Source organism: Chrysemys picta, chromosome 22, assembly GCF_011386835.1.
Source record: "Chrysemys picta bellii isolate R12L10 chromosome 22, ASM1138683v2, whole genome shotgun sequence".
NCBI lineage: Eukaryota > Metazoa > Chordata > Testudines > Emydidae > Chrysemys > Chrysemys picta.
The window spans coordinates 12900809-12915189 of NC_088812.1; the positions used below are offsets into that span (position 1 = coordinate 12900809).

At 60.8% G+C, this 14381-nt stretch overlaps 1 protein-coding gene across 2 annotated transcripts; it reads left to right on the top strand.

The window, feature by feature from the left end:
- On the top strand, positions 1–7749 carry SLC39A5 (solute carrier family 39 member 5). 2 transcript variants are annotated; one of them, XM_065575898.1, is made up of 11 exons: positions 1–128; positions 1217–1636; positions 2576–2804; positions 3098–3272; positions 3466–3635; positions 4013–4150; positions 4919–5000; positions 5255–5479; positions 5564–5644; positions 5749–5939; positions 6480–7749. In XM_065575898.1, exons 2-11 carry the CDS (start codon positions 1230–1232, stop codon positions 6630–6632), a joined length of 1851 nt encoding a protein of 616 aa, XP_065431970.1. In that variant the 5' UTR covers positions 1–128; positions 1217–1229; the 3' UTR covers positions 6633–7749. The 2 variants fall into 2 exon arrangements, with proteins under 2 accessions (XP_065431970.1, XP_065431969.1); XM_065575897.1 differs by having other exon boundaries at positions 5564–5939.
- Positions 7750–14381: the final 6632 nt, after the last annotated feature.

Below are 14381 nucleotides of genomic sequence, written 5' to 3' on the forward strand. Positions count from 1 at the left end.
CGGCCGGCCAGTCCTTGCTGCGAGCCGGGCGAGGGACGAGCCGGCGCCGCTAACCAGTTGCGCTGCCCCACGACTGCACCTGCTTCGCCGCGGGACAGACACGGCCGGGGAGGAACAGGCAGCAACAGGTGGGTTTTGACTGAGGCTGTTTCCAGGGCTGATTCCCCCGTTCCCTGCGCACTGGGATCCTCATCTTGGAGGGAGCTGCTCTCTGCCTCAGTTTCCCCACCTGGAATCCTGGGCTCACTCTCAGCTGCCTTTGCTGGGTGGGGTTGAAAAGACTCAGGCCTTGTCCACACGAGGGAGTTTTAACTCTCCCGGGCCAGCTGCTGGTCTCTCGTTGGGGGGTGTAACACATGGTACTGGTGCAAGGCCCCTTTACACGGGTACAACCACTTCTGCACGACAGCGTCCCCCGGTGGGACACTTCTAACCCCAGGCCTTATTTCTCCAACCACAGCCCGGGCACAGGGGAGAGCGAGTTGCTCACTAGGCAAAGTGCGGGAGGGGAAACTGAGGCATGGAACGAGGGCAGGACCTGCCTGCTGTCACCCAGCAGGCCAGAGCCCCACTCCCCTGGGTCCCGGGCCTGGGCCCACTGCCTCAGGCAGACCAGGCGTCGGCAGAGTAGAGCGTTGACTGTCCGGCTCCCACCGTCTCTCTCCCTGCGGCCCCTCCCAGCCCCCCAGGACGAAGCAGTTCCGAGCGGCGGTGGCTGGAGCCGGGCGTTATTTGGCTGTATATTTAACAGGCCCGGGGGGGGGGCACCTGTTTTACTGTTTCTTTGGCTTGATTTGGTCCCTGTTCCCCATTAGAACGCCCAGCCCCCCAGGACAGGGGAGACCCCCTCCCCCCTTCGCACCACTGGAGAAAACCTGTTCCTCTGACACCACGGGGCAGCCGGGAATGGGACCCAGGAGTCCGAGCTGGTAGCCGCCAGCTCCCTCCAGAGGTTCTGCCAGAGCTTGGCGTATTGAGGTCCCACCTGAGGCCTGGGCTGTACAAACTGGGGCCCGGGGGGGGGAGGGGGGGGGCACCGGCCGGGTGCTGCCCAGAGCCGTGCGGTAGAACAGGGCACAGGGGAGAGGCCCATTCACCCCCCTCAGCTCTGCCCCCCCCTGTGCCAACAGATCTCCCACTAGGGGGCGCCCCAGCCAGCGCACCTGGCCAGGTGCGACCCCAGCTGACAGCCCCTCCCTGTCCCGCTCGGCGCCAGGCTCCCCCCATCGATGGACCGGAGGAAGCCGCGGCTGCTGCTGGCCGGACTCTGGGTCGCTGCCCTCCTGCTGCCGGGAGAGTGCCCCCCGCCCCCCCGCCCCCCCGCCTGGGCGCCGGCCCCGCTGGAGGACGCGGAGCAGGAGCAGGGTTACTACCTACAGCAGCTCTTCGGGCTGTACGGGGAGAACGGCACCTTGTCCTTCCACGGCCTCACCCGCCTGCTGCAGAGCCTGGGCCTGGGCCAGGTGCAGGTGGTGGAGATGGAGCACGAGGCGCTGGGCCACGGGCACGTCAGCCACCTGGACATCCTGGAGGTGCAGGACAACAAGCACCGGCACTCGCACTCGGCCCTGGAGCACGCCGGGGCGGAGCCGCCCAGCCTGGGCCCCGAGGTGCAGAGACAGAACGGCACCTCCAGGTACCCGCCGCTGCCCCTCACTCCCGACCTGCAACCCCAGCTGGTGCCCCTCACTCCCGACCCGCAGCCCCTGCTAGCCTGGCCCAGCCCTGGGCTCCCCCCCCCAGCTCTGCCGGTGCCCCTCACTCCCGACCCGCAACCCCTGCTAGCCCAGCCCTGCCGGTGCCCCTCACTCCCGACCCGCAACCCCCTGCTAGCCCAGCCCTGGGCTCCCCACCCCAAGCTCTGCCGCTGCCCCTCACTCCCGACCCGCAGCCCCTGCTAGCCCAGCCGGTGCCCCTCACTCCCGACCCGCAGCCCCCTGCTAGCCCAGCCCTGGGCTCCCCCCCAGCCCAGCCGGTGCCCCTCACTCCCGACCCGCAGCCCCCTGCTAGCCCAGTCCTGGGCTCCCCCCCAGCCCAGCCGGTGCCCCTCACTCCCGACCCGAAACCCCCTGCTAGCCCAGCCCTGGGCTCCCCTCCACAGCCCTGCCGGCGCCCCTCACTCCCGACCCGCAGCCCCTGCTAGCCCAGCCCTAGGCTCCCCCAACCCAGCTCTGCTGGTGCCCCTCACTCCCGACCCGCAGCCCCTGCTAGCCCAGCCCTAGGCTCCCCCAACCCAGCTCTGCTGGTGCCCCTCACTCCCGACCTGCAGCCCCTGCTAGTCCAGCCCTGGGCTCCCCCCACAGCCCTGCCGGTGCCCCTCACTCCCGACCCGCAGCCCCTGCTAGCCCTGCCGGTGCCCCTCACTCCCGACCCGCAGCCCCTGCTAGTCCAGCCCTAGGCTCCCCCAACCCAGCTCTGCTGGTGCCCCTCACTCCCGACCCGCAGCTCTGGGCTCCCCCCGACCCACAGCCGCTCAATATTCCAGTCCTGCCGCTGCCCATCAGTCCCAGTCATCCCCTCCCGGCCCCGGGCTGCAGCTGGGAACTGGGAATTCGTTTTTGTTCGTTTCTTTCAGTCCGGGATCCCCTGGAAGGAACCAGCCAGAGACCGTCCAGCTGCACCAGGCTGACCCGATGCCCACCCTCCCGCCCTCGGACACAGAAGGGCCCAGCGCCACCTGCCCCCCAGGGCACCTTGGGAGCAGAAGAGACCCTGTCCAGCCCCCCCCAACCCGGCCCCGCCTGACCCTGCTGGAGCGGGTGCTGGCCCTGGACCACTCCGTCGCCGACCACCTGCACGAGGATGTGAGGGGGGGCTGCACTGCGGTTCTCAGACCCTCTCGGGTCTAAAGGGGAGGGGCTCTGAAGGGGGGGCCAGACATCCTCAGCCAGAGGGGTGGGGGTCTCAGTGCTGACCAGCCTGGCTCTAACCCCATGCCCCGCAGCGCCGGGAACGGAACCCAGGCGTCCTGCCCCCACAGGGCTCTGCTACTCACTAGACAGCCCCTGCGTCGTAGCAATTTGGGGCTTGGGAGGGCAGGTGGTTACGCCCCTTCCCCAGGTGGCCTCACTAACCCCCACTGTCCCCCTCCCCAAAGTGTCTCAACGTGACGCAGCTGCTGGTGAACTTCGGGCTGAATGCCGGCTCCCAGATCACACCCGAGCAGTTTACGTTGCTGTGCCCGGCCCTGCTCTACCAGATCGACAGCCGGGTCTGCATCCGGCACCACGACCAGCTGACACCAGAGCCCCTGGGGGGGGCGCTGTGGCCAGGTAACACCCTCCCCTTGGCCAGGGCCTTGGGAAGGGGCAGCCACCCCGATGGGGAAACCGAGGCACAGAGCGGGGAGAGGACAGGCACTGGGAGCCTCTCCTTGTGCCAAGGGATTTGCCAAACCCCCAGGGTGTCGGGGGGGGGGATAGAGCCCAGGCCCCCCCACTTGCCTCACCCCACTTCCTCTTGCAGTTCTAGGCTGGGGCTTCCTGGCCATCACGCTCATCAGCCTGCCCTCGGCGCTGGCCCTCCTGCTGGTGCCTTTCCTCGGCCGCGACTTCGGCCGCCTCCTGCTGGCCTTCCTGGTGGCGCTGGCCGTGGGGACGCTGTGCGGGGACGCCCTCCTTCACCTGTGGCCGCACGTACGTACAGGCTCGCCGGGCCCCCCAGCACCCCCTGATCCCCGCTGGATCCCCCAGCCGGGCAGGCCCGAGCTGGAAAGCCTGGGACCGGGGAAGCACCCATGGGAGGCAGCGGGAGATGAGGTCGTCTGTGGCTCCATCCAGCGGAGCGTCTGCATCGCAGACAGGGAGCCCATCACACCCCCCAGCCCCCGCCCGGGCATCCTCTCGGCCCCCTGCCTATCCCAGCTTGGCACCTGGGCAGCGTCCCAAACCACCAGCCATCCCGCCCCCCCCTCAGAACCCCCCCCATTGAATCCCCCCGATTTTTCCCTGCCCCCCGGCTCTGGGAGCCCCCGAGAGGGACCCCGGGCTCCCCTCCCTCCTCCTGCGTTTAGGCCCAAGGGAGGCACCAGGAGACCCCGCGGGAGCAGCAGGACTCGGTGCTGAAGGGGCTGTCGGTCCTGGGGGGCATTTACATCTTGTTCCTCATCGAACACCTCCTGGGCACGCTGAAGCAGAGACGGAGCCGGCTGGTAAGAGCTCGTGGGTCGCCCCGGCTGGCCGGGAGCCCGCCTAGGGCAGGGGGCTGGAGGGAGGGTGGGACAGCAGGGGGCGCCCTTCCCGTCAGCGCCCTGGGGCAATGCCGGGGGCACCGTGCTGCCGGCTTCCAGATGGGCCCCGATGCCGCGGGGGGCTGCAGAGCTGACGAGAGCAGGAGCGTTGGCACCGGTGTCCTGGCCCAGGCCCTGCCAGGGTCAGCACCTGCTGAGGGGGTGAGGGGGTGGCCCTGCCTGTCCGGGGCAGTTACGTGGTGATGGCACATTCTGGGTCCTGATACTGCTGCGTCTCGGCTCCCTGGGCCCGTCCCGGCGTCCGGTCCGTCCACCACCACGTCCCGGCTCCCTTGGCCCGTCCCGGCGTCTGGTCCGTCCACCACCACGTCCCGGCTCTCTGGGCCCGTCCACCACCACGTCCCGGCTCCCTGGGCCCGTCCCGGCTCTCTGGGCCCGTCCAGCACCACGTCCCGGCTCCCTGGGCCCATACCGGCATCGGGTCCGTCTACCACCACGTCCCAGGTCTCTGGGCCCGTCCAGCACTACGTCCCGGCTCCCTGGGCCCATCCCGGCATCGGGTCCATCCAGCACCGTGGCCCATAAGTGCCTGGTTTGTGCCCGTCTAGGATAACGTGGGTGGGGCCCAGCCCAGGTGTCTCCCACACCAGCAGGCACGATGCCCCGAGCCAGCCGGGCCCTGGCCCGCCGGTCAGCTTTCAGCTCTCGCCGTTGCTTTCCCGCCCTCAGAGCCGCGCCGCGGGAAGGAGCCCAGCACTGGATGCAGACGGAAACCACAGCTTGACCCTGCGGGCATCGGCGCCTTCCCCAGGTGAGCCTGGAGCTGTCGCTCGCTCCTGCCCCCTGCACGGAGGCTGGAGAAGCCAGAAACTGCCCCCGCCCCCAGCCAGTGCCCCTGCCCCGCTCCCCACAGCGCCCCCTGCTGGGAGAGGCCAGCACAGAGGCAGCTGTCTGGGCCGCCCGACCTCTCCAGTCCGGCACTTCCCTGCAGCCTGGTCCCCAGCCCCAGCCACTGTTCCCCCGCCGGCTCGGGGCTGCTACCAGCCTGCGGCTGCTCTTCCGAAGGCGCAGAAGCCGAATCGCAGCGTCTGACGGCCCCGGGGCCGCTCAGCGACAGCCCTGGCCGGGGAGAGGAGGGGGCGAGGCAGCTAGCGCCGAGCGCGGACGGACAGACGGAGGAGCTGAGCCACCATGGACACTCGCACGGCCCGGTGGCCGGCAGCGCCGACATCGTCTGGATGGTCATCCTGGGGGACGGGATACACAACCTGACGGATGGGCTGGCCATCGGTAAGGGGGCGGGGGCAGGGGCGGGAGCCACCCCAGGGCTGGGGCACCGGCTTCCTGGTACCAATCGGCTTCTCGTTCCCGCAGGGGCTGCGTTTTCCGAGGGCATCTCCAGCGGCTTGAGCACCACGGTCGCCGTCTTCTGCCATGAACTGCCCCACGAGCTCGGTAAGACCCCTAGTAGCGCGGCACGGCGGGCACCGCCCCCCCCAGCCACGCCAGCTGCCTGGCATCCCACACGCTCTCATCTGCTGCTTCCCTCGCTCTGGCAGGCGACCTGGCCATGTTGCTGCAGGCGGGCCTGCCCGTCAAGAGAGTGCTTCTCTCCAACCTCGTGTCGGCCTTCCTGGCGTACCTGGGCATGGCGGTGGGCACGGTGGTCAGCCAGGGCGCCTCGCCAATCACCCCCTGGATCTTCTCCATCACAGCGGGCATCTTTCTCTATGTGGCGCTGGTGGACATGGTAAGGGGGGGCTGGCTCCAGTACTGCTTCGCCAGGTGGGTGCAGGTCCTGGGTGGCGTCTGCAGCTCGGTTGGGTTCGCGGCAGATCCTGGTGCTGCTGAGGCCGCACGCCGGGCACCACGCCGCCCCCTCGCCTCGTGTCTCGCACGGTGATCGGCAGCTCTTTGGCATGGGGGCGGTTTTGGCTCTGGGTTTGCCCAGCCCCTGGTGCCGCGGGGTCCTGTCCCACGCCTGCGGCTCTGGGGACCGCCAATCATCCCGAAGAACAAGTGTAGGGCCGGCGCCAGGTTTGAGAGAGAAAAATCTCCAGGTGGGAACGCTCTGAACTGGGTTTGCTACATCCGGAGAACAGCTCCCCCCAGCGTAACCCTAATGCCACCCCCGTTGCTTGCATGAAGGGCGGCACAGGCTTCTCAACTGGCTAGCCAGAGGGCAGGCCGAGCAAGTCAGCGCCTGGCACAGGCCCACCCAGGGCTCTGGGGTTATCCCCTCCCCGTGTCGGCGGAGCTGTTGGCTCACAGGTTTCTGGTTTCCCTGCAGCTGCCCGAGATGCTGCGGCGAAGCTCCGGCGGGAACAGGAAGGGGCCCGTGACGTATTTCGCCCTCCAGAACCTGGGCTATCTCCTGGGGGCGGCCATCATGCTGTGCATCGCCCTCTTCGAAGGGCAGATGAGCTTCCGTGTGGATCTGTAACACGGGGGCGGCCACACGGCTCGCCGAACTCGGACGGGACGGGGCCGAGGTTCCGGGCACCCCCTGCCCCATGGCTGCTTCGCAGAGAACTAGGACCCCAGACTCTCTTCCTGCTGACGGCTGGTGCGTGACACCCAGGGCAGCCCCCGCACTCTCTGTTTGCTCCACATCCCCCGGGGGCAAGCGTGGGTCGTGACTTGGGGGGGCCCGGAGCTGACTGGTGCGGAAGAGGGGCAGCGTTTTGCTGTTCAGTTCAGGGAGGAGAGCGTGTGGCCAGCACAATCCCCTACCCCCCTTTCCGTGAGGACACTGCCGTTCAGTCTCAGCGTCTGCCCGACATTTCGGTATGTCACGTGCACGAGGCCAGGCTGGCCCCCGAGTGAGTCTCGGCGTTTCGGAGAGGGAAACGCAGCCGATCCGTGGGCGATTTTGGGGCGGAGTGCAGGAGACGTTGCTAAAGGGGGCAGCGCCAGAGTCCGATGGGAGCCAACAGCCCCACGCAGAGGGTGCGTTCATCGCCGGGAGGAGACGTTCATCTGGGGAGCGGACACGGGAACTCTTACCTTCACCACCGTCCAGAGACAAGCGGCAGCGCTCCTTCCGCTCCACCGCCCGGGATAGAGCCTCCGAACTCCGCTGGGCAGCTAACTGTTTAACCGAACTGAACGAAAAGAATCCACCCCCCCCCCCCTGCGCCTGCCCACTGAAGCTATGGTTCTGCAGGGTGCTGTGACTTACCAGACCAGTTTCCCCACCTAGCCTCTGCCAACAGCTTCTGTAAGGACCAAATCCAGTTTAATTGGACTGGGGGGGGGTCAGGAAACCAGAATTCCGTTCCCAGCTCTGCCACTGACTTTCCTGAGTGAACCTGGACAACTCGCCCCGCCCTGTGCCTCAGTTTCCCCATCTGTAAAACAGACATGGTGATTCTGCCCTGCTTTGAGATCTGATCTACGGCTGAAAAGCGCTGCAGGAGGGCCCCCCCTCTCCCCCCCCCGGGCCCGATCCCGCCGGCGCTAACCCCCAGGGGTGGGCGGTGGGAAAGGAGGACGGGCGAGGAAGTAGAAGCAATAGCATTTTAATAAACATAATTGATTCAAAGCCACAATATGAAGAACAGGACTTGGTCGCAGCGTACATTGTAGAAAATAGATCAAGTCTGAATGCTTTTATTTTGAGTTCCTCCCACCCCCCCGGCGCCCCCCCAACTGATGCAGGATTTCTCAAAATACACACATGGAACATCTCCGACAAAAAGGGAACGTGGGAGTGGGGCAAGGCAAAGGGGTGGCATTCACGCTGTGGGGGTGGATGGCTTCTTGGGTGGTTTCCTTATTCAATTGCACAGCCCCACGAGGGGGTTTAACAGCTTTGGGTTTCCCTTGACAAACAGGATTTTGTATTTGTTTAAATTTCCTCCACAGAGACAAGTGCTTGGTTGGTCAGGACTTGATGTTGGCGCCCCCCCCGGGTGCCGGGTTGTACGGGAGGGGAGAGAAACCAGCGTGGCCCAAATCTTGCCAAGCCAGGCACCTGCAGCCTCTCGCCCCTGGGGGGGGGGGGTGTCTAGGAGAGGGTTTCACACCTTTTTTTCCTTTTTAAATGTTAATTGCACATCAAAACTCTGCTGTATTTCATGCCGCGTCCCCGCAGGGTCCCATGCACCTCTGCCGGTAAAGCAGTCGTCCCGATACTCCACCCACCCACCCGTCAACCGGCAGGGCAGTTTTTGTGCTTTAAACCAGCGGAGGAAGGAAGAATGAACTGGTTCAGGGGGCTGGGGAGGGGGGAGATACAGTTGAAGTCTCTTCCAAAGATTGGTCCAGGCCTTGCCCATATACCTGCCCTCTGCTGATATTGCAGGGGGGGGGCGTGTTTCACAGAGCGCTCCCGTGGGAATACTCTAGCATCTCAGACATCTCTAGTTCACGCACGCGCCTCTCCCCTACCTGCTGAAATTAAAAGGCATTCCAATTAAGTTGCCCTGCACCATGACCTCCAATTAAGGCCCCCATCTATTAGGAACAACACCTCCACCACACGCTGGGTTTTGCTCGGCAGGTTCCAGGTTCAGTGCTCTGAAGGGGAAAAATTCCAGGGAACCAAAAGCCCCTTTTATTTCAAAAACCAAACCAAACCCCAGCAGCTGTTAAACACAATGAGCAGAGGCCAGCGCCGGTGGGGGTCAGTGCTTTCCAGGAAGGGGAACGTGACGCAGGGGGGCGGTGGCGAAGGAGAACGTTCTCAGTGGAAGTTTTCCCAGCAGCTCTTTTCTGGATCGGCCCTGCCCCAGCAACGCAGCCAGCTGCTCGGGATGTCAGCCCTAGGAGCCGGGGGTGGGATTTCAGAGACAAGAAAGCATTCTACACGTCCGTGAGCCATTCTGTTTATTGCAAGAGGTAGGTGTGAACAGTGCAGTGAAGTCTAAAATTAAACAGCTTTTTTGTATTTCCAACCATCTCAAATACACAACACCCAACGTGGGTCCCCCCCCGATGACATAAAATTCACACACGATGCAGCCACCTCCCCGCCACACGCCCCAACCCCTTCGCAGTGACCGAGCGGGTCCCCACTTGCTAACTTCTAGTGCCAATCCAGTTCAGTCAGGTCCCAAATGGACCTGACTGAACGGAACATGCTGGGGGAGGGGGGAGAGAAATACATCCAAGCGTCTGCCCTAAGCTCACGCACGCTGGGGACACCTGGTTAAAGTGCACGCCCTCAGGCCGCGCCAGCTTCTGGGGGCCAGGTAGGGAGCCCCTCCTGGTACTCTCAATTTGTGAGGCGTAAGCCCCCCCGCACAATGACTAACCCTCTCCTTAGAGCTCCCCAGATGGATCTTCCAGCTGGGCCAGCCCAGCGCTCTGGCATCTGTGCAGCCAGAAATGGAAACCACAGGAACACCAGTGTGAAAGAAGCCAGGAAAACGCCCCAAAGCCTGAGCGCTGAGCCCCCGCAAACCCCACGGCAGCCAACAAGCCACGAAACGGGTGCTAGAAATCACAGGCTGCTTTCAGTCTATTGCCTATAGGTCCCATGGGTGTTGGCTCCCCGGGCCTCCTTCAGACCGCAGAGGGGAACTTAGCGTCTGAGGTGACACCCCCCTGCCTGTAAAGGCAACGAGCCCGTGTGACGCTGCTGGGCCCAGCGTCCTCTGCAACACCACAAAGCCACACCGATCTACCGACCTGGGCTGAGACGCCTGCTTCTGCCTCATCCGCACACGCCGCGGGACCCCCTGGCACCTCGTCTCCCGCACGCAGCACTTATGGGTCAAGGCGGCAGCAAGTCCATTTCAGTCAGCGCCGTCTTTGTCCCCGCTGGGGGCTGGATCCGCCACTCGCCCTCGAGGTGAATTTGCTCCCTGAAGACCAGAACCACCATGGGTCTGGAACACGGATCTTCAAACAGGCTGAAAGATCACCAGTCGGCGAACCAGCTACCAACCCGCTGCCCGGGAGCGCGACTTGCTGACTTGGGGCCAGGACAGGAGCAGAGGCAAAGGAAGTCAAGGGGTATAAGGATGAGTTCTCTCCCAGCTGCACTAAGCCAATCCAAGCCAGGATGTGTTAAAAGTACCATCCTCCATGTTACACTGAGCCCTAAAGGCAGAAAATCGGTCGACGCAGGATGCACCTCTCGTGTTAAAGGCAACCACGGTGGCTATCAGCTCATGCCGACGCTGCCTGTGGGCAAAGTTTGGGGGGAAAAAATCCCCCTGCTGCCCATATTAATCAAATTGTATTGACTAGAAACTCACTGAGCGCGGGTCTAAACATCCACGGACAACAACTGCCGGGGTAGGGGAGAGGAATGAGAAATGGTTCCAGGGAGTTTCAAGTCAAAACCACATGCCGCGTTTCTGCTCTAGGGCGTGAGGTGTGTCGGCAGAGAGAGAGGGGCCTGGGGAGGGCAGGAGATCCACCCCCCCCCGGGCGATGGATAGGCAGCATCACACGTCATGCATCTCACACCACACAGCACGTTCTAGGAAACAGACGCACAAGACGCGTTTGTTACAGGACATAAAGAACACACCTAACCACGGTACATGCTGTCACACACCACACGGGTATTGTCGGGGGATGTCCGGAGAGCGATGTGTATTGTATTGATCTTGGACGCACCAATACAAGTGCAAACTAGAGGGTTTCAGCGCGCCCTGAAGGGGATAAGAGACAGTGGACTCCAGCAGCGAAGGCTCAGTGAATTGGGACTGAAATTATCTGAGTTCTACAGCGAACGTTACCGTTCTGACGGCAATTCCAACAGGCAGGGGCTTCCTTCCCAGCCCGTCTTCCTCTCCACCCAAATTCCCAGCCAGCACCTGCACTTTCAGAGAGAACTTTTGTGAATCCCCTACTGCTGCCCCAAGTAGCGCGCGGAGCGAAGAACCTGCAAGATTCAGCCGACGGCTATTGCTTTAGCGAGAGAGACGTTGGAGGCGACAGTCGGGGCAGACTGCCCCCTCCCGCCCCAGTTTGGCACATCTGTGACAAACAGAACATAAGGAAATAAAGTTACTCCCATTTCTCCTCCTCCCCCTCCCCATCTCCTCTCCTGTTTTCAGGAGTAACTACTGCAACCAAGCTTGGAGAATTCCTTAAAAATCCAGTTCCTAACAGGCCTGCAACAGAGCAGCTACGGTGCAGAGCAGGGAAAGGGGCTGGCCGGAGGGTCATTTAACCAATACTGACACTACAAGGCAAGATTTTTGGGTTGGGGGAGAGACGGGACAGAGAAATACACAGAGATTGTCAAGACGGAACTGGTCCAAAAGCAGAAATTCTGAAGGTAGGTCGCTAGAGATCAACAAACCCAATGGGAGACGGGGTGTAATTCATTTTTCCTAAGCAGACAGACAATGAGCGTAAACTTTACAACTCTCCTCTCCACACAGGTGCACAAGAAAGAAAAGGACAATGAAGAACTAACCGCCTGAATTAAAGAGAGGTCCTGAAAGTGCTTTGATTTGGAATCTTACTTTATATCTAAGCAAGTTACTGGCAAGATGTGCATGGGGCAAGATTCCAATCTTCCAGCAGATAGATTGGAGAATCCAGGGCATTCGGTTTCTCTTGCTAAATAGCAAAGTTGGAGCCTTGTAAACAAAAAACACCACTCAACTCTCTGCCCTTTCCCCAGTCACACAACGAAGCCTGGTGTCAAAACCAATGCTAGCCGTGTTCGAGGTTTCCCAGGCAAGTTTACAGGAACTGTTTTGCAGAGTGGTGTTAATCTTGCCGGAGGTAACTCACAGCAGCATGATTCTCTGACAGAATCCCCTTAACTGCAGGCATATCAGGGAAACGGTACCGTTAACAAGGAGCGTTTGAAGGGACAGTGCGGACTACAAATCTAGTCAATTTTAAACCAAAAATGTCAAGTAGTTTCATGTCCCACAGCTGCCCCTGAGCTCCCCTGGCAGGTTTTGTGGTTTGACCACCATATTTTCTCTCTTTAAAGAATACTTTTCTCTTCTCCGCACAAACAGAAGAAACTGACCGGAACCAAAGAGAGAAATATATTCTTCTTCTGATCTGCCTTATACTCATCATGGGTGAAATTGACTTAAGCAGCACAAAGACCTCCTACTGATGTTCGGCAGAGGGTGAAACGCTCGGTAACAAAGCAAGTAAAGAAAGCGGTTTAAAGACAGAAGCATGCTTTTGAAGTGGGTGCTGCCCCTCTGAACACTGGGTCGATCCAATGTGGACACCTCTCCCATCTATTTGCTAAGCAGGTCTTTTTGAGAGAGGAATTTAGTGGCATGGGTATTGTTAGGTACAGACGTCTCTAAGAGAGCATGCAGCCCGGCAGGAATCAAGATTCCTGCTACATATTGCTGGCTTTCGTCTTTGATTTTGAAATACCTCCTTAAAGAAGGAAGCAGGAGAAAGCTGTGGGAGCCCTAAGGCCAAAAATAAAATAGAAACTTGACAGATCTGTAGGGATGAGACAAACCCTAAACTCCAGAACAGATCTGGCAAGCAGAAGTTTCCCTAGCATGCTGAGTGGAGGGGGGATGGAGAAGGTGCTGATCCGACAGAGCGGGAAGCTAAGCTGATGCAGGACAGAGACAGCACTTGACATCCTTCCCGGACAGAGGAGCCTTTTAATTTTTGGTTTTAAGGGAGGAGGATTCAGACTTAAAAAAAAAAAAAAAATCCAAACCCAAATCAAAAACATTGTCAGAGGAGGGGAGACAGAAGCTGGCACGTAGCTATTTTCAGTGCAATTTTCAATCCTGTAGTTACACGATACGACGATTCTAGTGAGGGACTCCAACAAGCCGCTACAGACGCCCGACGCGCTATGCTCCAGGTAAGCCCATCTGCACACGGTGGCTCGCCGATGGCAGCGACGGCCCTGCGTTCTGGTGCGAGCTGCCAATGCTGCACTGAATAAGGTGGCAAAACTGCCAAGCACTCATTGGCTTGGCCACTTAATGCAGGGCTGCTCTGGGTTTCACTGCCCAGGTTTGACTCGATGCACCGCCTTGGATGGCAAAGCAGCGTGTCCTGAAAGCACGGCACGACTACAGCCCATATACTACTGCAGCCCCTCCGCCCCCCAAAAGCAGTGTGGGGGAGAAGGGGCCCTTCGGGTTGGGGGCTACGGACCTTCTCAGCGACATTTGCCCCTCATAGGCATCCCAAGGCTGTAGGTTGGTTTTGGTTTTTTGCAGCATCTAAATTCAGATGCAATCATGTGGCAAAGCCAGCGGTGCTGCCGATCTCTTAGCAAAGCACCCCAAATCCCCAATGTTTAAGAGCCCTGTTTCCTCAAGCCAACGACTCGGGGGAGCTGAGAGGCAATGCTAGGACCCCAAAGGGGTGAACTCTGATCAGGCTGCAAAATCTGTTCCTTCGATCTCATGTGTGTGTGTGTGTGTGAGGATCCCACTATTCAACCCAACCTGCCAGAAACCCTTTTAAATCCAGGTGGGGTTTTTGGTCTATCTTTGGTGCCTGCTTTTGTTTGTGGGAGGCTAAAAGAGAAGGAAAATCTTGTAGATTTCCACTCTCCATTTTTCCATATACCCTCCAAATCCTTCCACCTCCACCGAGGGGAAGGGCTTCCCTCCATGTCTACCCCCTTTACCACCCCCGCCCCCTTTACCACCCTCCTCTATTTATTTGAAATCTATAGTGGACTGTGGGGGCCCGAGACGGGTTCTGTCCCCTCTATCAAATGAAGACCGACCTGGTTGTTCCCTACTCTCGCCCGTGCTGCAAGGCATATGGTGGCAAAAAGGTTTTGCAGTTTCTAGATTCCTGGAGCGGTCGGGCTGCCTGACGCGGTTTTAAGAAAAGCCCCTTGTGGCAAGCCGGGGCTAGCGGCTTAACGTCGCCTGCTGCCTCTGAACTGCAGGAAGAAACAATGAGAGGGATGCGAGGGAGAATCCTACAGAACAAGGAGGGGGCAAGTCGGCAGATTCAAATGCCGGCAGGCCCCTATTTGGGGCCCGCTGCGCTTCGGGCCACGGTTCTCCGCAAAAAGCCGACTCCCCCCCACCCCCCCAGGGAATTGACAGTTCCAAGCAACTTCCAAACACTCACCCCCCCGCCCCCAGCAAAAAACTAAAAATGAAAACAGCAGCCGTTTTGGTTAGTACCTTCAAGTAGATCAACAAGAAAAAGCCTTTTTGAAATCAAGACAGATTTCGAAGCAGAAATCCGGTTCCATGAAAATGCTCTCTTGCCCACCAGAACCGCAATGCTCGCGTGGGGACCGGGTGAGGGG

Excerpts from the sequence above, each read along its gene's own strand:
- SLC39A5 (XM_065575897.1), top strand. The coding sequence starts at position 1,230 with ATGGACCGGAGGAAGCCGCGGCTGCTGCTGGCCGGACTCTGGGTCGCT. Across the intron at positions 5,001-5,254 it reads GGCATCGGCGCCTTCCCCAG|GCGCAGAAGCCGAATCGCAG; the intron begins GTGAGCCTGGAG and ends GCTCTTCCGAAG. Across the intron at positions 5,940-6,479 it reads ATGTGGCGCTGGTGGACATG|CTGCCCGAGATGCTGCGGCG; the intron begins GTAAGGGGGGGC and ends GTTTCCCTGCAG.